Genomic DNA, 25,541 nt, shown 5'->3' on the forward strand with positions numbered 1-25,541 from the left:
CCGGACCGAGCCCGAGAGACGAGTCGTCAGGTACGCACAAACAGAGGCCCCAGTGGTAGATCTAGGAAACCAACTCTCCGTGAATCAAAGGAAGGAGCTAGAAGCCCTTCATGTTTAGCCCTCCACAGAAAGTGGAGGCAGTATACTCTTTTGGCCGACCAACCACCAAAACGCAGGTACATGCATTTCTTGGATTGGCGGGATATTATTGATGCTTCATACCTCACTTCACCTCTATAGCCTGCCCGCTAACAGACCTGACCCAAAAGGGGCAGCCTAAGAAGATGCAATGGTGCTGCCCTGTGGAGGAAACCTTCCAGAAGTTGAGGAATACCCTGGCCTCGGCTCCGGTCCTACATGCCCCAGATTTCAGCTGCCCCTTCCTGCTACAAACGGATGCCTCAGATTTGGGGTTGGGAGCCGTCTTGTCCCAAGTCCAACAGGGAGAAGAGCACCCCGTAGTTCACATCAGCCAGAATCTGACCCCGGCTGAGACCCGGTATGCAGCAGTGGAAAAGGAAGCGTTGGCCATAAAGTGGGCCATCCAGGAGTTGCAGTACTATCTACTGTGCTGGAGCTTCACTCTACTGAAGGACCACGTCCTGTTGCAATGGATGGCACGAGCAAAGGACTCTAATGCCAGGGTAACCCGCTGGTTCTTTGCCCTCCAGGACTTCCATTTCAAGGTGTAACATCGTGCAGGGGCAGCCAACGGTAATGCGGTCAGCCTGTCCAGGATGTTCAAAGGCTGGTTAGGTCAGTGTGAAAATTCACCCCCTCCCTACCATCCCATCTGTGCACTTCCAGGTCCAGGATGTCGCTTGGGGGTGATGTGGCGAGTATCCCATGCATTTCAGCGTCGCCCTGGAATTGGAGCTTGTTAACCAATCAGCTCTGGAAGGCCGGTGCTGATTAGCGTCACCTGCGAACGATCAGCTGGAGGGGAATTAAATGCCGGAGGAAGAGGAAGACGGTGAGCACCAACTCCTAGGCATGTGTCTAATCCTCTTCTCTCTCTCTCTCTATCTCTCTCTCTGGAATTACAGACTCCAGCGACGAGTGAGCGCCGATCACCGCACGCGTTTCATGGAAGCAACACAGATCACCGGACTCACAGTCACAGACGCCCTGGCATGCTCACCCCGCCCCTGCACCGTAGACACCACGCACCATTAAGTCCTTCATTCTACTTATCACTCTAAAACACACCATTTGTGGGTTTTCTTTGCATGATTCTTATTTTAATCTCTTCTATGTAAAGCACTTTGAATTACCATTGTGTATGAAATGTGCTATATAAATAAAGTTGCCTTGCCTTGCCTTGCCTTGCCTTGTCTTGTCTGTGCCTTGTTCATCCTGCCACATTTTGTAATTTGAACATGGCTATTTGGTGGCTAAACTGAAATCTTTCAGGTCTTCAGGATAAATTAGGGGAAAGTTCAAGATACATTCTAAGGTTTGCCCAATTTGAGGAAGTATATATCTGATGATGTTCTTAGAAGGGATGACATGCTGGATATAGATACAAAATAATGCTGACAAGCAAATGTGACACATCCATGACCACATGTGACTTGATCCAGTGTGTCTGAATGTGTTGTTTTACATTGGAAACAATAGATTATGTATATCACACTTAAATATTAATTAATTACAGTTTGCCTCATCAGTAAATGTATGAAGTTGTGTGGACACAACTTATTTTTGCATAAGAGTAGGCCTATAGGAACATGTCTGGCCATGTCTACATTTCTTGAGCATGAATTAAGCATTACATTTTGCCATTTGATGTAGACGTCACACTTAAGAGGAAATCTTTTGCAGGTCTTGTGATAAAGACTGTGAAAGTTCAATTAGGATTCGTCTTATTCTGAACACAGTTGCATCACAGAATCCCACAAACCATAAGGGAGTCACGGAACCTCAGAAATAGTGAATCCTGTGCCAATCACACATTTAAGTTCAGCTTTAAAATAACAGAAACACCAATAAGGTATTACTGTCACATTCACCCATTGTGCTCAAAGACCAGGGAAGCTGGAAACATGGGCTTGTAATGCTGCATTCAAACAATCTTGCTTTGCAGCATTGTTGCTAAAATCCTACCTTAAGCATTAATATGGAAGGCTTGGTTGTTTGCGTTGTATTAACGCTGATGTTCTTAGAGTTTGAGGAGTTATGGAGAGTTTTTATAAGCACACAGAAATATTCCAGCATGCAAACGCAGTGCTTATCATTTTGAGTAGTTAACAAACGCAGAAACTTCCAGGCTTATGTTTTGGAATAATATCTATTTAGAATTTATGTTTAACTTGTTATTTGGCGAATTGTGTATTGACAATTCCTACTGGCTGTGTTTAATTACTGTGTTGAATCCGACAGTTTGTGAACTTCATGCCTAAGGGGAGGGATTTGGAAAAAGATGGGAGGGAAAAGAGACTCAGACATCCACATAAAGAGAAAAAGTGAGAGGGTTTATCTTATTTAACCTTTCTTTTAAGGAAACTGGTGGCTCACTGAGGCTGTTTGAAAAGAGGATTGAGTGATAGGCAAAATGTTTGGCTGTAAGGGTGGTGGACAGAATGTTCGCTCCTGGTTTACACTAGTCTCAGGATTAGTGGAGTGTTTGGGGTTTGCTGGTGCCGTGTTCGGCTGGGCATCGCTGGTCTTTGTGCTGAAAACTGAGGGCTACTTCAGTGATCTGTGTGTGAATGCCACCATAAATGGAACTATTATTGAAGGTCAGTTGTAAATACATATGAGTGAAGTACGTATGCTCACCTGTGAAAGTGTTTAGTTTGTGTATTATTTATTTGTGTACTAGATTGCAGAGGGCAGGATGAGCAGCTTTCCCTCATCTTTACTATCTCCTCTTTCATGAACAACTTCCTCCTGCTGCCAAATGGCTTCCTTTTTGACCACTTTGGCACCATGGTTTCCAGACTACTGGGAATGTGAGTCAAAGTTTCAATTCATGTGGATGTTTGGATGACAAGACTTATTATAATTTTTTTTTTTGGGATTGGCTAATTGGTAAAAGTACCATGGTATGCTTTAAAGTACCTTGGCAGATCATGTTAATACCATCATACAGCACATGAAAAAGTGAATCATTCAGTACCATGGTAATGGTATATATCCAAATATCATGGCATTACCATCTAATACCATCATTGTTCCTTGGTATTTCCACAGTACTGTTTGTAAAGCATGTTTCTTTGGTTATGAAAACCTATTATGGTAGTGCCATAATAGTCTTTGAAGTACATTGGAGTACCATGTTAATACTATAGTAAATTATTATGTAATCATTCAGTAGCATAGTGGATATCAAAATACCATTGTATTACCATCTAATACCATAATTGTAACTTGGCACTGCCACAATACTGTCTGTGAAGCATGTGTCTTTAGTAAAGAAAACCATAGAAGCACAGTATGCTTTGAAGTAACTTGGAGTAGCCTGTAAATACCATAGTAAAAAATATGGTAATCATTCAATACCATGGTGTATATCAAAATACCATGACGTTACATTTTATACATTACAGTACCTTGGTATTGCCACAGTACTTTATTTAAATGGATGTGCTCCTCTATCTTTAGCTCCATCTCCAAAATGCAGGAATTTTGAGAAGAGTGAAAAATATGCACTGTGAAAGTGGTATTCATTCTCCTGTTATCAGTATTTTTATGCAGTAGCAATTAGAGAAATGCTTGGATTTATGTGGTAATATAAAAGGAGACTGTGTGTGTGTGTGTGTGTGTGTGTGTGTGTGTGTGTGTGTGTGTGTGTGTGTGAGAGAGAGAAGAATAGTGAGAAAATTAGACATTTTTGGCAGGAAAGAGTGATCTGTGGTGGAGAGATTTTGAGTTTTTAGTCTCAGTAGAAATGGAGCCAAGAAATAAACATATTGTTACATAAATCCTCTATTGCTGAGGAATGAAAATTGTGTTATCAATATTCAAGATTTATGTTTACTCTGTACCAGTAGGTTGCAGCCACTGGAATGTGTGTGTGTGTGTGTGTGTGTGTGTGTGTGTGTTTATATTTTGTTGTCTACCATTTCATGCGAAAAGAGTACCAGAAAGTATTTATTATTTAGGCAACACTTTAAAATGTATAATGCCATATCAAACCACCTTTAATAAAAAAGTAAGCACATACACACTTTTCAAGGAAAACATTTTAAACAATATATAGTGCTTACAGTGAAAGATTTTGCGTTTGACATTTGTGCAATTAAAAAATAATTCCCATGTTTAATATGATGAACAAATAAATACAGCATTTGTTTGCAGATGTAGTCACAGTCCTGTCACTTTGTCAGGTTGGGTTTTTTGTCTGCTGGGACTGTGACATAATCACCCCATGTTGTGTTTTGTGTTCTGTGTTTGTGTTGAGCGCACAGGTCCGGGTGTGAATTACCACCGTGCCCTCTTCGGTCAGACTTGTTCATGTCCAGTGCATGGTGTCTGGATCCTGACTTACTATCTGGTTTGGTTTCGGTCTGTGTCAGGATCCAGACACTCATGCTCCATGTTCTGTTTGTTTTGTTCCAAGTGTGTTGACGTTTTTTTCCCTCATGTGTTTCAGGTACCGCTGGCAAACAGAATCAGCGTTTCCATAGGAACCCTGATTGTTTCCATGGGAACGCTGATCATGACAACTCTCAGCTGACAAGCATCACCTGTCCCTTGTTTGTTCTTACCTATTTTAATCCCCTCGTGTGTCATGTTCTTGTATGGATTGTTGAATGTAGTCTGTAGTGATTGTTGTGTGTTACCATTATAGAAAGCTGTTTGGTTATGTAACTTCCCTCACTCTCTCTGCCTAGTCGGTCCTGTCTTGTGTATCTGTTTGGTTGCCCGTCTCTACCCGCGTGTCAGAATTGTGGTTGTCTTCCAGTTTGCTGCATGTCTGCTGCTCTTCAACGGAGGTTTCCTCATAACTCTGCTTTTGAAGTTATTATTTTGAACTGTAAATAAATCCTTTGAACTGTTCCTCTGCTCTTGGGTCTCTGTCTTGCTCTGTGACAGATGCCACTTGGTTTGATATGTACCATCTATAAATAATACAAATAATTAATTTGCAAATGTCCAAAATACATTTGGAGGAATCTGTATCTCACAGCTCAGACAGCTAAATCTGTTGTATAAAACTTTCCAGAGAGAGCGAGGGAGGGCAGAGACAGTTAGTGAAGTCAGAAAAACATTGAGGGCCTCTCTTACATTGGTCTATTCTCATACAGTGTATTCTCAATGTTTTATGATTTACTTTACAGATCCGTTTACACTACAGGAATGTTGTTAATAGCCTTTTCAAGTCCTGGTAAATACAGTTTGTATCTTTATTTCACCTTCAGTGTATTGATACATTTCAGTTTGTTTATGGTCATAACTGATGTTCACTCCTACAGCTAACTCCATCCTCCTCTTCCCTGCTCTGTCCTTCATTGCTGTGGGTGGAGTATTGTTCTTCGTGACCAATATACAGGTACTGGATATTTCAGGGGTCAATGATTCTTCAAACCTAATAATAAATGTATGAGCAGCCAGAGTTCTCCAAGCAGTTTTTCACTAAATTTGTCATAGGATATGAGTGTGCTACTGGTTGGATTTAAAGGGTTAGTTCACCCAAAAATGACAATCGGAGTTATATAAAAAAATATAAATATAACAAATTATCTTCCAAGCTTTATAACTGGAATCAAAAAAGTAATCCATGCAGCTCCAGGGGGTTAATAAAGGCCTTCTGAAGCCTTAAAATATCCATATTTATAACTTTATAAACTATAATCATTGGCTTCTGGTAACGGCCGTCCATGCGTTCACTGTCTTCCTCTATCCTCTTTTTTAACAGCCATGTTTTAAAGCCTTGTCTTGGTTAACTGGCTGGGGAGTTTTGTGTTTTTGAAAGTCAGAGTAGATCTACACTGTACACGGCACTTTTTTATTTCAGTAGAGCAATGAATGTCCTGTTTTCTGTGATATAGGAATGATGATAATAACAAGACATAGACATTATGTGTATATGATTTACCATATACAGTAATCAGGTAAAAATCTACATTTCTCTCAATCTGCTCCATTCAGGTGGGGAATCTCTTTGGCAAACATCGCTCAACTATAATCACTATGTATAATGGAGCTTTTGACTCTTCCTCAGCAGTCTTCCTCATCATCAAGGTAAGAGGCCAATAACTGATCATAAAAATATGACATTGCTGATGATTGAAGGGACAAAAAATGAATTAGAATAATCTGGTGCCGAGGTTTTCAACCAGTGGTTTGTGAGGGTATTGCAGGGGCTCCACAGAGAAAATATATAAAACATATACTGTAGAATTTTTATGGCATTTCTAAATATTTAAATAGACATTAATGGAATAGTTCTCCCCAAAATGAAAAATTCTGTCATTTTTTAACATGACACTTTTCACTGATTTTCTCTGAAAATGTTTTGGGTGCTTTCTCACCAAAAACCTGCCGCATGCCTTCAGAAGACTTGGTATATGATGCATGAATTTCATAGACTACTTTTATGATACCTATGGATCCTTTTTTAAGCTTTAAAGTGAGTTACTATCAACTGGCTTGTATTGTAAAGACGGACTTAGATATTCGTTAAAACATCTTTTGTGTTCCATCTAAGGAAGAGAGTCATACAACATGAGAGTGAATAAATTATGTTACTTTTTTTGGGTGATCTGTTCCTTTAACTACATAATAATAACTATTACTGCGTCTGTAAATATTTTGTCATGATAGCGATGATGCCTTCTCTTTCCTTCAGCTTCTGTTTGAGGATGGAGTCTCTCTGCGAGGGTCTTTTCTCTTCCTGTCCTGCTGCAGTGTCATTCATTTGTTCCGTACATTTGTGCTATTGCCTCGTACACGTATCCCATACCCCCTCCCTGAGAACTTCACCTACGGGTAAACTAAAACTAAAACTAAAGTTTTCGAAATAACCTTAAATTATTTTCTGTTTTATTCATTAAAGGGATAGTTCACCCAAAAATGTACATTCTCTCATCATTTTCTTATCCTCATGCCATCCAAGATGTGTGTGACTTTCTTTCTTCTGCTGAACACAAACGAAAATGTTTCGAAGAATATTTCAGCTCTGTAGGTCCATACAATGTAAGCGAATGGTGACCAGAATTTTGAAGTTCCAAAAATACCATAAAGGCCAAATAAAAGTAATTCATTCATCTCCAGTAGTTTAATCCATGTCTTGAGAAGCAATGTGATAGATGTGTGTGAAAATCTGATCAATATTTAAGTCCTTTTTTACTGTTAATATACACTTTCACATTCACATTCTGGTGTGGAAGTTACTTTCACTTTCACATTTAGCCAACTACTGGTTGGGGTAGGTCAAAGGGGTAGATTTATAGTAAACAAAAAAAAAAGACTCATCCTCACTTATCATATCGCTTCTGAAGATATGGATTTAACCACTGGATTCATATGGATTACTTATATGCTGCCTTTTTGTGCTTTTTGGACCTTCAGATTTCTGGTCACCATTAACTTGCATTGTACCAACAAAGCTGACATATTCTAAAAATCTTTATTCATGTTCTGCAGAAGAAAAAAAGTCATACACATCTGGGATGGCATCGGGGTGAGTAAATGATGAGAATTTTCATTTTTGGGTGAATTATTAATTTAATACATTGTCCAGGCTAGTTAGCATAGGATTTACTGCCTCTCTTTTAATGTGATAGTGTGAAATGTGGAGAGACTCAGGATTATGATATTGCAATGACTGAAAAGAACAACATCCACTCTTCACAGACTGAAGAGGAAATGCCATTTAAAGAAAATTCAGCCAAAGGCCAAAACACAGACAAAATGGGTAAGTGCAATAGACTGTCTTAACCAGACAGATCCAGTGATCTACCCCATGAAACATCTGAACAATTTCATAAATAATTTGATGTAATCTACTTCTAAAACAAAGTGTTAGTAGACTAATTAAGATCTATTTCTATGCCAGTTTCCCTAATGGGTTGAGTTATTGAATCTGAAATGGGTATGGAAGTATATTTATGACAAAATCTTTAAAACAAAAAAGCACTCTGAATTGCTCTAATTGTAAAATAAACGCATTGCATTAACAGTGCTTGCGTTTTTTTTGGGTATAAAATTCACATGGTTGTATATTTAAGCTGTGAAAAATTTCCTACAAAATATCAGCATTCAAATTTTAATAATTATTGTTCACCTTCCAAAGTTCAGTTACAAAATATTAATTTATTTATTTCGCCTCTAAAATTTCTGTGCTTAAAAGCTGTGGTTATAGCTGTTGAAATCAACTAGTTTTAACTTCCAAGAGAAATCAGAGTCTGATTTTAAAAAGCGTCCACAAGTCTACAGTAAGTGATACCCATAAATCATTTTACTGGATTTGCCTGTGTTTGTGGGGTTAATGGTATAAAATCTTTGAAAGATATTCAAAAGTTTTATTGAGGTAATTAACAGCACTTTGGACAACTGAATAGTCTGCTTTGCTTGCTGAGTTTTGTCTGAAAAAGTTTGTTCTTATGAACATTTTAATAGGTGGTACTGTCAGAGTTCAGCCACTTATGTTGATTATGTTTTGTTTTCTTTGTGGCTGAGCTCTGACATCCTTGTTTTGTGTCTAGTCTATGTGAGAATGCATGGCACACCCTTTTGGCGTTGTCATGAATTCTCTTGTCTTGTTGGTTATTGACACGAGTGCATTGCTCTTATGTCGTCTTGAGGCATGCACTCGTGTCAATTGTTTTGTGTTTGACTCTCGCAACCTCAGGCGCGCTTTGCACTGTGTGTCCGTGTCGCAATCCATTGTTATATTGTGCTGGGGTTCGGCCACTTCGGTCTTGGTTGCTTGTTTATCTGTGGCTGAGCCCTCGCACAAATGTCCCATCTTGTTTGTTGTTTGGCATGAGTGCATGTTGCCGTTGGCTCTACCGATATGCGCTCGTGTAATTCGGGTGTTGTGTCTGTGAGAGCGCGTGGCTTTTTTAGTTCTGTATTGCCACGCGTCTCTCAGTCCCGCATTTTTTACTGAGTTTATTGGTTTCACCTGTTCCCTATTATAACCTGTTTGATTTCTCTCTCTTTATTAGCTCCTCGTGTTTGCTCTCCTGTGCTGGTTTATCTTTACACATTGGTTGGCTTTCTTCCCTGTCTGTTCGATCTTCGTGTGTGTGTTTTTTTTCAGTTGGTTTTGCCCTTGTGAGATTTTTATGTTTAATATTGTATTTAAAATAAAAAGCTCACTGATGCCATCTGCGATTGGGTCCTTCCCAACTCACATGTGGGAATTTGCATTGTGGAAGAGCTGGATTATGATGAGACTTATCTTAAGGAGGTTTTTAACATTGACCTCTATCAGTCTCTCAGTTGGGGTGAGATGGAAAAGCATTTCCACCTATGACACGAGTGACATTGCTCCTTTATGGGTCATAGGTGGAAAAGCATTTCCACCTATGACCCATAAAGGAGGAGCAGGGAGAAGAACGGGTTAGCTGCAGCCCTCCTGCTTGTTCACGCTGCCGACCGCCAGGAAGTGGCGGCCGTTCCCGCTGCCAGCGTTCCCAGCCATGGAGGTCTTTCCCCAGTTGCTGCCAGCATTCCTGGCCACGAAGGATGTTCCCCAGTCGCTGCCAGCGTTCCCGGCCATGGAGGCCGTTCCCCTGCCGCTGCCTGCACTCATGGCCATGGAGGTCATTCCACAGTTGCTGCCAGTGTTCCCAGCCACTGAGGTGATTCCTCTGCTGCTGCTGCTGCCAGCGCTCTCGGCCACAGGGGCCATTCCCCAGTCACTGCCAGCATTGCCGTCCACTGTCAGCATTGTTCCCTGTGGTCATCGACTGTGCCATGCTCAGTGTGTCTGTTCTGTCATCCCTGTTGAGGCCTCATCCTTGGCCGCCGGACTCTGACCCTCTTCAGAGACATCCACCTTGGCCACCGGACTCTGGCCTCGATCTGGGTTCCCTGTCTTGTCCTGCCGGCTCCACCCTGGTTGGTTCTACCAGCTCTGCCCTGGTTTGCCCTGCTAGTTCCTTCCTGGTCTGTGCTACCGGCTCCATTCTGGTTCCCTGCCCTCCTTTCCCTGTTTTCTGTCTGTTCTGTTCTGTGTTTGTGCTTGTTCTGTTGGTCTTGTGTCATGTTTGGTGTTTCTTGGGGGAGGGAGTAATGTCAGAGTTCAGCCACTTATGTTGATTGTGTTTTGTTGTCTTTGTGGCTGAGTTCTGACATCCTTGTTTTTTGTCTTGTCTACTCTATGTGAGAATGCATGGCTCACCCTTTTGGCATTGTCATGCATTCTCTTGTCTTGTTGGTTATTGGCACAAGTGCATTGCTCTTATGTCATCTTGCAGCATGCACTCTTGTCAATTGATTTGTGTTTGTCTCTTGCGACCTCGGGCGCACTTCGCGTTGCGTTGTGTGTCCGGGTTGCAATCCGTTGACATGTTGTGCTGGGGTTTGGCTGCTTCGGTCTTGGTTTCCTGTTTATCTGTGGCCAAGCCCTTGCATAAATGTCCCATCTTGTTTCTTGTTTGGCATGAGCGCATGTTGCCGTTGTCTCTGGTGATATACGCTCGTGTCATTCGGGTGTTTTCTGTGAGAGCGAGTGGCTTTGTTTAGTTTAATATGGCCATGTGTCTCTCAGTCTTGCGTCACACCCCACCTCCTTGTCTGTTGATTATTAGTTTATTGGTTTCACCTGTTCCCCATTATAACCTGTTTGATTTCTCTCCTTTTATTAGCACCTCATGTTTGCTGTCCTGTGCTGGATTGTCTTCACTCATTGGTTTTCTTCCTTGTCCATTCGATCTTTGTGTGTTTTTTTACAGTTGGTTTTGTTAATGTCGTTACATTTTTATGTTATGTTTGTTTTGTATTTTAAATAAAAAAGCTCATTGATGCCATCTGAGATTGGGTCCTTCCTTTAAACACCCCATTCCGTGACAGGTACAGTATTTATTAACTTATTCAATTCTTCTTTATTTTCAGTACAAATTTTATGGACAATGCTGCACCATTGTTTGAATGAGCTATCGCTTCACTGCATGCCAACCTATTTATTTGAAACTCAATATTGATGGGAACGCATTACAAGTAATATGTCAGATAACTTTTTGGATGTAACAAGTGCCACTCTACTGTTTAAATTTACAACAAAAGACCTTAGAGAAAGAGTTATTTTTTATTACGTTTTGTGGTAGGCCTACTTTTGTATTTATGTAATGTATTTACTGACAAATACAACTAAAAAACCTGTCCCTTCTCCAAAACATAGTCACATATGTAGTAATGTGTGTGATGTGCAAAAAGTGTTCTTTTTAAAAAAAGTTTTCACTTCTTTTTAAAAAGTAATGCAAAAGTATTTTAATGCCTCAATTTACAAAGAAAAGTCCTATAGTTTGTTTTGTATTAGGTGTAACACAATAATGTAATGTTACTTTTCATAATAACATTCCCAAACACTTTAGAGGGTTATTTAAAGGGAGTTCACCAAAAATGAAAATTATCTCATCATTTACTCACCCTCATGCAACACATATGTGTATGACTTTCTTCTGCAGAACCCAATTGAATATTTTTCAAAGAATATCATATAATGGTATGAGCAGGTGAATGGTGGCCAAAAACTTGAAGATCCAAAAAGCACACAATGGCAGCAATAAAGTAATCCATAAGACTCCAGTGGGTTAATCAATGGCATCTGAAGTGATCCATTTGGTTTTGGGTAAAAATAGATTGTGTCTAACATCATGTGCTACTCCGAGATGCCTTAAAGGTCACCCGCCTGTTGGGGGTAGATGAGCAACATTACTCGTGCATGAAATACCTGCATCTGGACAAGAAGCTTGTGAACTGGATTGAGCCTCATCGCATTTGGCGGGTGGAGGGGGCTATTTCACACATTCTGGGCACACATAACGAATAACGAACGTTCGTAAAATCGCTCGTAGAAAAAGATCTTAACATTTAAAATCAAAAGTTATTGGGAAACGAGGCCCAGAACTATATGCATGTATGTGTCTTGGAGAGGTGCTTTCATTGCACTGTGAGTTTTCTTTCGTCTGTTCTTCAAAATATAATCACACTTGTTTTGTCAAACGCATGTATTTGGGACTAATTTCTTACATCAGCAAAATACTTTGCTTGGAAAATCTACATTTGGCAGGTGTTAATTTCAAACCTTGTTCATCAGGAGTAGGCTGTATGACAAATTTGGGAGAAAGGAAATCCAAAAAGTGTCATTGACTTTAAGCATTGCCATCGCACCCACACTTTCTGCAGGAAAATTATCTCTAGAAAGTTTTAAATGATCATGTGTCGTTGATGGTGAGACACCCGGCAATCCGCTTGATTTTTTATCAAAGAGCCAGTTGTGGCTCGCGAGCCATTGGTTCCCAACTCCTGTTCTAAAGTAAAAAAAAATAAAAAATGAATTAGTTTGTGTTCTACAGAAGAAAGAAAGTCATTCACATCTGGGATAGCATTAGGGTGAGTAAAATATGAGATAATTTTTAGAAAATCTCTTTAGTAGTATCTCAGTGATTTTTGAGTCGTAGCATGCATTCGTCATCCACTTGTCAATGTGTGCACAGCCAATTGGAGTTCACTTTGAAAGGCTGACCATTCACGTTAAAAAGGTTTAATAGTATCTCAGTAGTTTTTGGTCAGAATAAGCTACAATGTACACCAGAATTCCTGCCGACAGTCAAACGTATTAACTAATAAAACTATTAAGCACTTTCATTGTGCTTTTTTCACCTTTGTTATTTAAATGGTTATATTTCATGAAAAGATGTTATATAAAATAGTGCTTACAAAATTGAATTTCACTTTGATTTCTCAATTTATTTAAAAAGAACAAAAGTCACATGGTTTAGCATTACATTGTTTGTCATGGTTTAAAATAGCACTTCAAGTGTGACAGTTTTAAGTCTATTAACACAATGCATGTATGTGTTGTCATCAGAGCAAAGCTTCAAGAGCTGTTTGCTGTCCTGGTTCTTCATGTGGCATATGCTGTGGCTTTCTGTGATGCAGCTGAGACACTACTTGTTCATTGGGACTTTAAACCATATGCTAAATCATCTTGCTGGTGGAGATCCAGGCCTTGGTATACAGTACACACATACCGTGTTATCATTATTTCCAGCTATTTATGTGCAGGTCAACCCATGCCTGTGGGCAGTATGTATTTGTAGAGATATGCATGCTAACAACTCAAGCTGTGTCATGTGTGTATCATGAGCTCGAAATGTGTTATTTTCATTTTCCTTGCTGTAAACAGTCTTATTGTTTTTGTATACAGTGAGCCGATATACAAATGCATTTGCATTCACTCAGCTGTGTGGTATCCTTTGTGCCCCCTGGAACGGTCTTATCATGGACCGCCACAAGGGAAAAGAACGGAAACCAGGTCAGTATATAAACATGCATACATTTCTTTAAAGGGGTAATGAGACCATCATGAGAGGTTTAATTTTCCTTAATGGTTTTTGATATAAAAGTAGTACATCAGTATAAAACATTACTAAGAAAACATACAGTGCATTTCAGAAATCACAACCTCTTATAAACATTTTATTGAAATTAAAATTAGGCTTAAATTATTTAAATTAAGTTGCCAAAATGAATTTTGCAGATTTCTGACATCAGCAGGATAACATCAACGCATGACCACCCACATTTATTTCTAAATTACAGCTATTTGCTGTTCAGGGGCCATATAACAGAAGCATCTTAATTCTAGAATCTATCTTATCTCTTAGTAACCATAGCGATTTCTGTTAGGATTCTATTTAACTTGCCAGTTCTTAAAGGCATATTCTGGGTTCAATATCCACCTTATTCCTGGGTGTCATACTACTGAAACTAATGTGGGTGGGACTTCCGCTGGAAGCCGTTCTATAGCATTCCCTAGCTCTGGCTTCAGTCATTTTAGACCCTTATTACAGTTGGTAATAAGATGTGTTTCGGATGATCTGCTCACAAATGGTCAGTACTAAATATAGTTGTAAACATGTCAGAAATCAAGAGCGAGACAAAGAGACCCAAGAGCAGATGAACAGGATTTATCAACAATAAATATTCACTAGTCTCTAAGCACGTCATTTATGAGCCCCTGGAAGACGACAGGGGAATTGACCAATCTGAAAGGCATGACCAAATATTCAAAGTGCCCCGTATGGGTGTTAAAAGCTGTCTTCCACTCATCCCCCTTCCTAATCCTAAAGATGATAAGCATTGCGTAACTCCAACTTCATAAAGACGGACAAGAGTTTGTTAGCTGAGGACATCAAAAGCAAAGGATAGCGATTCTTCACCGTGATGTCATTCAGCCCCTGATAATCTATACAGGGTCTAAGCTAGCCATCCTCCTTCTCCACAAAGAACAACTATGCCCCTGCTGGCAACAAGGAAGGGTGGATGAGACCAGCTGCCAGAGAATCATTGATATTAGGGTTACCTGTTCATAGCTTACCTGTTCATGGAGTGAATAAAGCCAGGAATCAATTGAATCGCACAGTAGTCATACAGGCGATGAGGAGGCAGGGTTGCGGTGCGGGACCGGATGAACACTGCCCTCAAGTCATGGTATGTCAACGGTACTCCGTATAAATCTGCCGGTTCATCCTGAAATAAAACACAAGACTGGACAGGGGAGACAGCAGAGTTAAGACGATCAGTAAGGACAAGGGTTGCAATGGTATGAGATTTTCACGGTACGATAATCATCTCAGAAAATATCACGGTTTCACGGTATCACAGTATACGGTATTACACAATTATTATTATCAGTTACAATTACCCTTAAAGGAGTGAAAACAGATGTTTTTTGGGGGGTTGAACAAACACTTTATTATAATTGAAACTTGAAACAAGTTTTTTAATGGAAGTATGTGTAAAAAATTCTCCCTTTTGAAAATAAATAAAATAAATAGAATAAACAGAATTATAAAAATAAACATGATTAAAAAATTGCATGTAACTATAACATGTTATTTAACTAAAGCATGTTAGTTTACATGTTAGCATATCATGTTAAATTAACTACTAAATGAAAAATAACATCAGCTGTGTGAGCTTTTAAAGTAATGTCCATGATTGTTAACAATTAACACAGACTGCTCCTGTCTGTCCCTTTAACTCAGTGGTTCTCAACTAGTTTTGCTACAAGACAGATTTTACATTAGAAATCAAACAGAGACCCACCGTAGTAAAAACATAACCTGTATTTAATGTACCCTGGGTTGCATTTCCTTTTATGTTGCATAGTTTTGTTCATGGTTTTCTAGTACAAGGACATGCATCGAGTGACGTCAACAACAAAAGCGACAGGAAGTTTTCTATCCCCTCTTTTAAAAATTGAAGAGCATATTTACTTATATGAGCTCATCATTATCCTGTTTGTTTCCTAATTTCAAACATAATTCAAACAGAACATACATTTTACACAGGAGGAGGTTGGTAGATAGGCTCCTTATTACCATAGTTAGGTCAGTGTAGTCAAGTCAAGTCAAGTGGTTTTTATTGTCGTTTCAACCATATACAGTTAGTACAGTACACAGCAAAACGAGACAACGTTCCTCCAGGACCATGGTGCTACATAAAAACAACAAAGGACCAACACAGGACCACATGAGACAACACAACGAAATAAAATACCTATATAAAAAACCTATATATACCTATATAAAGTGCACGTGCAAACATGTGCAAAAAGTACGGGACAGTACAACAAATTACTGACAATGAACAGGACAATAGACAGTGCAGCGCCGACCAGTACTCAGTAGTGCAAAAAGATGACAGTTTCTAAAAATGTAAACATAACAGTAGCTAGTCGCTAGTCTTAAATAATAGTAATAATAATAACAAATTAATGTATTTATGAAAAAATAAATACTAGCTGAAACACATCTTGAAACTTTAACTTCAAATGCCACTGTTGATATAAAATAAGGTCTAATAGATTGTAACTGTAGATTATTTCATAAGAAACTATAACATTTTGTAAAAATATAAGTTACATTTACTCATGTAAAATCGGGAAAATTTGGTAAAGGTGATGATGTATAATGTAAAAAAATGTGCGCATAGCACAGTATTGCTCTTTTCTTCCTCAGTGCTGTTTGGGATGTCAGGGCTGCCTACTGTTTGAGAGGTTTGACTTGACTTCCTCCATAATGCTTTAAACTAGAAAAGTCTCACTAGAATTGAAATTGATTACTTCAGTTTTGCGGTCTGTGCTCCGCAATATCGAGGGAAGCCCGGTTGTTGCACGCACGCACCCGAGAGAAGAGCAGATCATGATCACGAGCTGGTTCCGTTACACTTGTGTGAAAGTGCAGATGAGAAGCCTTTAGCTGATTGCGAGATTATCATTAAATCTGCCTTGGCGGTCCTAAATAGGCTATCACTTGGGCGGCCACCGAAATATCTTCAATGAGAGAACCATGGCATTGTTCTTTCCCTGCTGTCCGCGACCCATTGCTTTACCACACACACACACACACACACACACACACACACACACACACACACACACACACACACACACACTTACTTTTGTCAGACCCCCTCCCCTCACTTCTCTCTGACATTTTCTTCACTGCATGTGTGTGTGGCGCAAGTTGACGAGTACGTGCAGGTGAGAATCTCCATCCGGTTGCATTTTTTTCTCAATACCGTAGATAAGCAAACGTGCATGGTATGAAAATCATACATTTTCATACCGTGGTATACCGTGAAACTGGTAAGAACAGACTCCAAGCAAGAACAGTGTTGGTTGACCAGTCTATGTGTGGGTTGTGCATTACCAACCAAGGATGTCCCAACACTACCGGTGCCGAAGGAGATTGGAGCAGAGGAACAGTTCAAAGGATTTATTAACAATTTATTAACAATAAATATTCACTTCAACTAAGCTGGCGAAGACTGTGGATCCCGGAACTGGCTGCTGTATCGGGGAGAAGATTGTGGATGCGTGCGTGGAGATTCGTAGGAATCCTCCATTAAAGCGGAGAGGTGCAGAGAACAGCGCCCATCAGACTGGAAGGCAATCACTCTCCCTACATACGATAAGTGAACAATCATTGTTCCCAAGGAAACACCGATCATCCATGCCAGCAGTGCTTGCAAGACATGAGGGAGAGAAAATTACAAAACACACAGAGCAAATTGACTCACCGGAGCTGCCTCTCACCAATCATGTGAGGGATGCCCATCGCAGAGTCCTCGACACTGCCGTCCACCCAGGTGTGCGCCGCCGCCATCCGCTGGGTGATGGAGTAGCCCGACCGCCCAGACGTGGGGAATGGCCGCTGTCCACGGGGCAAGTGGGCACTGGACTCCCCGACCACCTGGAGCGATGGAGCTGATGCCAGGGGCATAGGAGTGCCCTGTCATCCCCCAGAAAAGCGGAGGGGTCGAGAGAAACCGCCATCCGTGCCCGACTCCCCAACCGCCTGGAGCAGTAGGGCCACTGCCAGCGGGGGAGGAGTGTCCCCAAGGGTCGCCGGGAACACGGTTTGACTCCGGTCCGCCCGGGGAGGAGCGACTGTTGTCCGCCTGAGAGTGTGGAGGAGTGATCACACTCCACACACCACGCGAAGGCACATCAGAGAACCGGTGAGTGAGCTGCTTCTCTCTCTGTGTCGCTCCGTGGTGGCTATTCCTTCGCCTATTTTGTTCCTTTTTTTTCTTCTCCTCCCAGGTCTAGGAAGGTGGGGATGACCAGCTGGCAGATGGGTGCAAGGCACGCCCCGAGAAGGGGTAGATGTTCATCATGCCTCCCCGGCCTGAGACCATGCCGGGAGGAGTTTAGAGCGGAGGAGGGTGGGGCCGGGCTGGAACGACGCGCGCCTGGTCCCCAATCAGCCTGATGGTGTGCGCGAGGGATAAAGGTGGCCGGTGATGACATTTCGAGAGAGAGAGAGAATTACGGGCAGCTGCCCTGTATGTGTATGTGTGTGTCTTTTTATTTAATGAAATATTATTTATATTGTTAAGCCAGTTCTCGCCTCCACCTTTCCCCTGAATCCCTCCTTACACATATCCGAAAATGTTTTTTCAGACATACAGATGTTAGGTTAAAATGTACATGAAAGTTCAAGGGAAAATGTGTATTTTATGCGCTGTGACAAGTCAGCATAAACATCTAGTATATAGTTAATATAGGATTGGTGGTGGTGTAGTGGTCTAAGCACATAACTGGTAATCTGGTAATCTGGCTGGTTCGAGCCCCACAGCCACCACCATTGTGTCCTTGAGCAAGGCACATAACTCCAGGTTGCTCCAGGGGGATTGTCCCTGTAATGAGGGCTCTGTAAGTCGCTTTGGATAAAAGCGTCTGCCAAATGCATAAATGTAAATGTAATATGAGGTTGTGTTTGGAATATTTTGGATCTAGTCGCGATCTCCAATTCCCCGGTCCCGTCTTTCTATGTTTGTGCCCAGTGAGGTGCAGTCGTGAGTCTGAGTCTCTGTAGACTTCACGAAGGAAGTAGAAAGAACGACAACACTCACAGTCGGTCTGTATTCAATCTACTCAACGTTTATTACAGCAAGCATGTAATTTTTATTCTTCATGAGACAATAAACAGCCAATAGTAAAGCGACAACAAGGCTTATGATCAAGGGGGAGAAACAGGGTACTCTGGAGTAATACAGGAACAAGGCCATATACAGATGCCCCAGTCATTATGCCATATGGTTGACCCTGTTCACCTCAAGAGGACAAGTATGACCTAATCAACTCACAGAAATAAGTATGCTGCATAAAATGCGGAACATCATAAAGAGGAAGAGAGAAACGGTCAGCAATTGCTAAATATATTGACTCAATACGCTTGCACTGCAGCCTGCATTTGGGGTCAACCAAACACACATGGAAGGCCAGAAACACACACACAGAGCAGAACAGCATGTACAATTTCATATTTCTCACAGCAAACAACAAGTATAATAATAATATATTAGATATAGTTATAAAAGCTCATAAAATGATGTTTGAAATAGTTAGATGAAGAAAGTGTCACACAGCAGGACCCTGATGACAATGCTTCAAATTTAATGTCAATTACTCACATAACTGTAAAGTTAGCCAGAATATGTACATATATAAATATTCTGTATGTAAAAAAAGTGCAGATCTTTGCAGATATTTTGCAGATTAATTTATCATATTTTCACTCTATGTGAGTTTGTTGCATCTTTATATATATACAGTGTTTTAATTCCTTCCCCATATTATTCTTGAGAGAAAGTTAAAAGCCTAATGCTTTTTTGCAATCATTTAAACAAAGTAAGCCTCAATGATTTAAATGGCCACAAAGTAATATTTTTCATGACTTATTTTCAACATTATTATCAGGCGTGAACATTATTCAGCAAGCCGCACTTCAGCTCACTTCGGTATGAATAAATTATGCAAATTACTATGTACTGCTCATAGCTTTACTGTTTTCATATTTTATATATTCTGTTGTTATTGTATTTGTTGTCACTTGCCGTTATTTGTCATTTTGTGATTATTCAGAGCTCATCTTTATACTTAATATGTTGTCTTGTCACCATTATTGTGACGTGTATGTCAAAAAATGGGGTCCACACAAGGTACAGATGTTAATTCGCTCAAATGGAGATGCGTTACAATATGTAAGTAATTTCAAAATAAAAGTAATTTATTTTAAATGTTTTAATTAAAGCCATTGTATCAGCTTATCTTTACAGAGCCCATTGAATATTTGGTCTGTAATGGGGTCTTCATGGGGCCCAGAGTGGCTGCATATTTCGCCTGTAGGATAGGCGGTACTTGCGTATCAACTGGCCCTGGCCAGTTCTCTCCTGGTGCAAACTATATTTGACCTAACAGCAAACCTGCAGTTTGTGAATAATTGCAGCAAAGTGCCTTTTCTCATTTCACATGCAAGGAGGGCATTTACACATAACTCTTAAAGGTACAGCAGCACATTTAATTCCAAGGGTCTGAGAGTGGTCACGAAAAAGCTCATGAACAACAAAATGTTAATGTTGGTTTTGGTGTGGGAAAACCATTAACGTTATAAATGTACCTCAAGGGGGAAAAAATACAAATAAAAATCGAATACAACTTCGCAATTTTAATGACCAACTCCCTTTTTCTCTTTAGTTTCTCTTCTTATAAATAAAACCATTAAACCACAATCTTTCCTCTTTCCTATCTGGTGTTGTGCAGGACAGAGTGACCATGAAGCTGACCTGAATGCAGCTGTTCTGTCCCTGTCGCTGACTGCACTTCAGTGTTTGCTGTTTTCAGTGTGTGCCGCCACACCTATCCTCCCTCTGCAATACCTCACCTTCATCCTTGAGGTCCTGAACAGATCATTCCTCTATGGAGGAAATGCTGCCTTCATCAGTGTGGCGTGAGTCATCAAAAACAAAGTTATTTTTACACTGCGCTCTATCGTCTTACAGTTTATTGCTTTTATATTTTTTGGGTGCGTCGAACCATTTGGCGTTTGTAATACATTGAAGGTATGATCCGCGCTCTGACAATAAACACGTCAATGGCAGAGTGCTCGACCTGATTTTTTTAATCACATATACTCTTAATGTGCAAAATGTGCATGCACATGGAATTATTTGCACTACATAATGGGTCCACAAGGTGTCAACAATCACATTTGAACCATTGCTGTCATGAAGAAGAGCTATAAGATGTAATCACCACAAAACAACAGTAGCCTGAAGAGAAAAAGGCTTACTACCATACTGCTCTTACTAATTCTGCCATATGTGTCTATAGCAGAAAAAGTATGAGTAGTATGGTAGTATGCAATTCTGAACTCATTCATAGTCCAGTATCTCATGGCAATCATAGCACGCATGTGTCAGCCACCTGTGTGTGTGTGCGTGCACAGTCAAATGGAGTACACTTTGAAAGGCTGAGCATTCGCACCAAATTCGAAGAATAATTTGGGCTTTATAGGGAAAATACAACCTCAGAAACATTATTTATGTGAATGCAAACACTTCCTGGTTTCTCTGAGGCTGCTGACACAATGTGCTATCAGTAGTGCCACAGGAAAAAGTCAACCCATTTGAGTTGCTGCAAAGATGTCAGATAACTTGGTTGAAAGGGGTCGATGTCAGCATACCGGAATATTCTAAACCAAGAATTAGATTTGCTCATGTTCAATCTCTTGTGTTACTCTATGCTGTCTACAAATAAGCTAATAAAATAGATTTTACTCAAATCAAATGTAACTGTGTAGTAAGTGGGAGTAATAAAATGATGAAACTAAATCTCAATGGTTTTGCTTCATGAAAAATAAAGTCTTTTGGGTTTAATCAATGAGCATTAAAACAATGTGTGAAAGTGAAGAAATTAGGACAGAAATACTTTACTATTGCATAATCTAATTTAATAAAATAAAATATGATCTATATATAATATAATACGATAAGATATATAGGCCCATTCATATTGTTTTATTGTTTTATGTTATAAAAACAACATTGTAAATGTAAAATTTACCAAAATTCAAGTTGACCAAAAGAGACAAATTGTAAGTATTCAAAGTAATGATATTAGAAACAGTTTTCATGGCATTGATAAGTTTGTAAGTTAAATATTTTAACACATGCAGCTTAAAAAATAGGACAATTTAAGAAGCAATTAATCGTTAAAACCCAAAGAGACAATCGTCATAATCGAAATTATTTGTTTGACAATTCATCAGCCAAACTTCATAACTGCGACAGCCCTAAGTAGCCGGTACCAATATAGTCACCAGTATTTTGTGCTTCCCTAATTGAAGGAGAAAGCATTATGATTGGGTGATGGGTGTTTGTGTTTAATTATGCATGTGTGTGTGAATTAATTTTCTTGTCAGGTTTCCACCAGTACACTTTGGAAAGCTGTTTGGAATGGTGATGGCTCTCTCAGCCGTGGTGTCTCTGCTCCAGTATCCCTGCTTCACCCTTATAAAGGGACCACTTGGTGGAGACGCTCTCTATGTAAGCCCCCAATGTGTCCCACCACGCTTACACTTTTTCAGTTTCATAATAAAGTAAACATATGAATTAACAAAACAACCCCACTGTTAAAATAACCCTCCAGTGGTGGTCATTTTGGCACATATAACCATATCACTATCTATCTGTTTTAATTGAATACTGTAGATACAACATATTAGAATTCGGTATACATGAAATATATGTTTCGTTGTAGAGTTCTGACACTCTACAAAGGCTTGTTTAGGATCAGTAGTGCTGACTGAACTGTAATAATTGATTTTCTTTTCCAGGTGAACATCGGTCTGACTGTTCTGAGTCTTTTGGCCTTCATCAACCCTCTCTATGTTTATCTGCACTGCCAGCGTCAAGCGGCCCAGCGAGCCAATAACAACAGTAGTGCCTCTTCATAAGCCCACTCTGCAAAGGGAATATCAGCCTGACCTCTGATTTTTAAACTGCTTTCTGTTACAAGTACTACTTGTCTTTCACAAAAAGAACCAAAAACATTCCTATCATGGAAAGGAATGTGTTACTAACCTTTCCGTGACCCTTGACCACATGAAGACATATTACAGCAGGAAATTTAACAGCCACCCTCCACCCACTTTACTAATATTCTCACAGTCCCCGCCTCTTGGATTTTGCAATATAGAGGGAGGCATGTTATTATGAACACTCATACACATGCGTAAAAGAAGATTATACAGTACGCGAATAAGAAAATATTGAGACACTGTTATGTGTTTCGTAATAGCAAACTTTAAAGGAATAGTTCATTTGGACTTAAAGGCCGAGTTAAGGTAATCCAGATATCTCAAGTGGTTTAATCGATGTCTTCTAAAGCGATGGGATGATCTCTTTGGGTGAGACAACCGTGTTCTCTCATGGTTGCACCTAGACTGCTGATTCAAGATTTATAGTGTATAAGGACTTAAATTTTGGTCTGTGTTTCACCCAAAACCATATCACTTCAGAAGACTTGTATTAAACCTCTTGTGCTGTATGGATTCATTTCATGCTGTCTTTATGTCCTTTTTGAATAAAGGTTTTGGACCCCATTGACTTACATTATAGGGACATCATACATCTATCAAAATACCTTTGAAGAACATCATAGGAGATTGAGACGGCATAAGGGCAAGTAAATGATAAGAGCAGTATAATTTTTGGGTGAACTTTTCCTTTTAAAGTTGAAGTATGTACTTCTGGTGTCTATAGCGACACCAAATGGAATTGCAGAAATAATGTCTGCTTTCAAAACGTTTTGATAAAGATAAAAATAAAAGTTATAAAGATAAATGTTAGAAATGATGATATAAAGTTATAAGATTACTAGAGTAGGGATAATCATAAGGGATCCCCGTTAGAATATGATGACATGGAGGTTACAACCAAACAGGGGTGAAATCTCTGCAAATGTATTGTCAAACTGGTATAAATTCAGTGTAGCTTGAACTTGCTATTACTAGTAATGAGCACTTAACTCATGGTACCACATATAACGTCTAGATTTCCTTCTCATCCAATGTTTACATGTTCATGTGAATTTGTATGGTTGTTAGAGCCCTCTGTAGGACACTAAAGGAATTACATAGTGCTTATAACTGTCTCAGAGTAGTGTTATTAAATGATTTGCAACTCTTCAGATGTATCAGTATTACTCAAATAAAGGGAAAATATTTAGACACGACTAATGAAGTTTAGACTGACTTTTGGAAAGTCAGAAATTGATATCTGAATAATATGTCAAATGATCTGCATGCATTTCCTTCTTGTTTATTCATGTGCACTGTCTGTTATGAACGAGCAGCGAAGGCAGACGAGGAGATGCGGATCCAGTTGCAGTTCAACTTTATTACATAAACAAACAGGCAAATCACAAAGGAAAACCCTCAATGGGGAAATAAACATAACATAGAAAACACGGGCAGGGAACACACACCAGGCTAACAACATTCAACGAACGACAAGGAGTGAACAAAAAGCAGGGCTTAAATACACAGTGAGTGATGACTGAATGAGACACAGGTGAAAACAATGAACAAAATGGCAGTGATGATGGCAGGTGGATTCTGGGAAGTGTAGTTCTAAACAATGACAAGTCAACACGAAGGCTAACCAAAAGACAAAAGTGAAAACTAAGGAATGCAAAGGTGGCAGACAAAGGGCAACAGTGAAACAAGACAAGGAATTCCTAACACTGTCCCTGTAAATCTAAACTGAATAAAGTAGAGACCCCTTTATAAAATATTAAAGCAGCTATGTTTTTTGTTTTTTTTTTAGGTATAAAAGCCCATTTATACTATGTACAATAAACATAAGTGTGTTATCATGAAGACATTCCTCAAATTAATTTATTGGACATAATTTCAAATTGTGAATTAAATCAGGTTGTATGAAATTGACCACATATCTTTATTCCTACCCACATTTAGACAATTGTAGATGCATAAATCTGAAGACAAACATTTTCAATTCGGTCCAAATATATTTGTATAGCACCCTTTTCCCCAAAAAATACCACTCCAAAGCAGTTTTACAGTGCTTTACAAACCCCAGTGAGCAGCCTTAAGGTGACTGGTAAGAAACTCAGTAGAGATTAAGTTACACAAATACAAAGTATTCTTGAACATATGTACTTAGCCATGAACAAGAGATACACACTTGGAAATATGTTTGCAAAACTATGCAGACCGAGTTTTTAATAGTAAAAGGTTTTGAAAATCCGTAGGCTTTTAATGGAATAAAATGATCACAAATCATTTCTGACCAATTTTCAGAAAGCAGCATGGAACAGTTCTAATTCGGTAAAGTAAATGTGTTAAAAATGATTGTGTTTTTCTGCCCCAAAATGTTCTGCAGACATCCTGGCATCCATACCCTTTTGTCACATGGTGTAAAGTAGAGCGTGCACCAGTAGACGGCGCACTAAGTTAACTTTTTTGTGAACATCACACTCCATATCATCATACTGAACATGTGCTGCTCATAGGATTGTCTCAGCAGGTGGTGCATGAAGTGAATTGCCATAAGCTCATTGTTGGAGCCCTTTCTTACACAATAATGTTTCAAATTACTACCTACGCTGGTAGTCATCTCCACTACAAAGTTGCAAACATTGTAACCCTAACACTCATAACAAAGTCAATTTTATGTAGTAAGCTTGAGTATATGAAAGTTAGGGTTGCAGGTGCCTTTCAGTCACTCATCACATCTGAATGGCTTTTCACTTGCTGTCTGAGGCTCCTCAAAAGCTTCTTCATTCATCTTTTTTGAGCTGCACTTTTATCTTGCCATCGAAAACCCTAAAATGGCTCTTTCTATTCTGTTTCAGTTTTCTTTAAATCCAAGTTACATTTGCTGCTTTTAAATCATGTCAGACACATTCTGGCCAGAGCTTTCTGTTTTACCTCATTTGTCATCATCTTGATTAAGGCTGCATTGATTTGTTCTCAGCAGGATCTTCTAGACGTTCTTCTTCTGTCTGGGGCAAGTGTGATTAAAGAGACTGGTCATCT

At 39.6% G+C, this 25,541-nt stretch overlaps 1 protein-coding gene across 2 annotated transcripts; it reads left to right on the forward strand.

The window, feature by feature from the left end:
• Positions 1 to 2,508: 2,508 nt before the first annotated feature.
• LOC127663180 (equilibrative nucleobase transporter 1-like) lies at positions 2,509 to 24,509 on the forward strand. 2 transcript variants are annotated; one of them, XM_052154675.1, is made up of 12 exons: positions 2,509 to 2,741; positions 2,825 to 2,954; positions 5,286 to 5,332; positions 5,421 to 5,497; positions 6,097 to 6,189; positions 6,797 to 6,936; positions 7,734 to 7,864; positions 12,992 to 13,135; positions 13,331 to 13,438; positions 20,240 to 20,426; positions 21,900 to 22,023; positions 22,314 to 24,509. In XM_052154675.1, the coding sequence occupies exons 1-12, from the start codon at positions 2,555 to 2,557 to the stop codon at positions 22,431 to 22,433; spliced, it is 1,488 nt and encodes a 495-aa protein (XP_052010635.1). In that variant the 5' UTR covers positions 2,509 to 2,554; the 3' UTR covers positions 22,434 to 24,509. The 2 variants fall into 2 exon arrangements, with proteins under 2 accessions (XP_052010635.1, XP_052010636.1); XM_052154676.1 differs by lacking the exon at positions 6,797 to 6,936 and having other exon boundaries at positions 7,804 to 7,864.
• The last annotated feature ends 1,032 nt before the right edge of the window (positions 24,510 to 25,541 follow it).

This window comes from Xyrauchen texanus, chromosome 23 (assembly GCF_025860055.1).
Source record: "Xyrauchen texanus isolate HMW12.3.18 chromosome 23, RBS_HiC_50CHRs, whole genome shotgun sequence".
Lineage (NCBI taxonomy): Eukaryota > Metazoa > Chordata > Actinopteri > Cypriniformes > Catostomidae > Xyrauchen > Xyrauchen texanus.

Bases quoted from the DNA above. Each gene is read 5' to 3' on its own strand.
- LOC127663180 (XM_052154675.1), top strand. From the start codon at position 2,555: ATGTTTGGCTGTAAGGGTGGTGGACAGAATGTTCGCTCCTGGTTTACA. The intron at 2,955-5,285 runs GTGAGTCAAAGT...TTTACTTTACAG, and splicing joins GTTTCCAGACTACTGGGAAT to ATCCGTTTACACTACAGGAA. The intron at 7,865-12,991 runs GTAAGTGCAATA...TGTTGTCATCAG, and splicing joins CCAAAACACAGACAAAATGG to AGCAAAGCTTCAAGAGCTGT.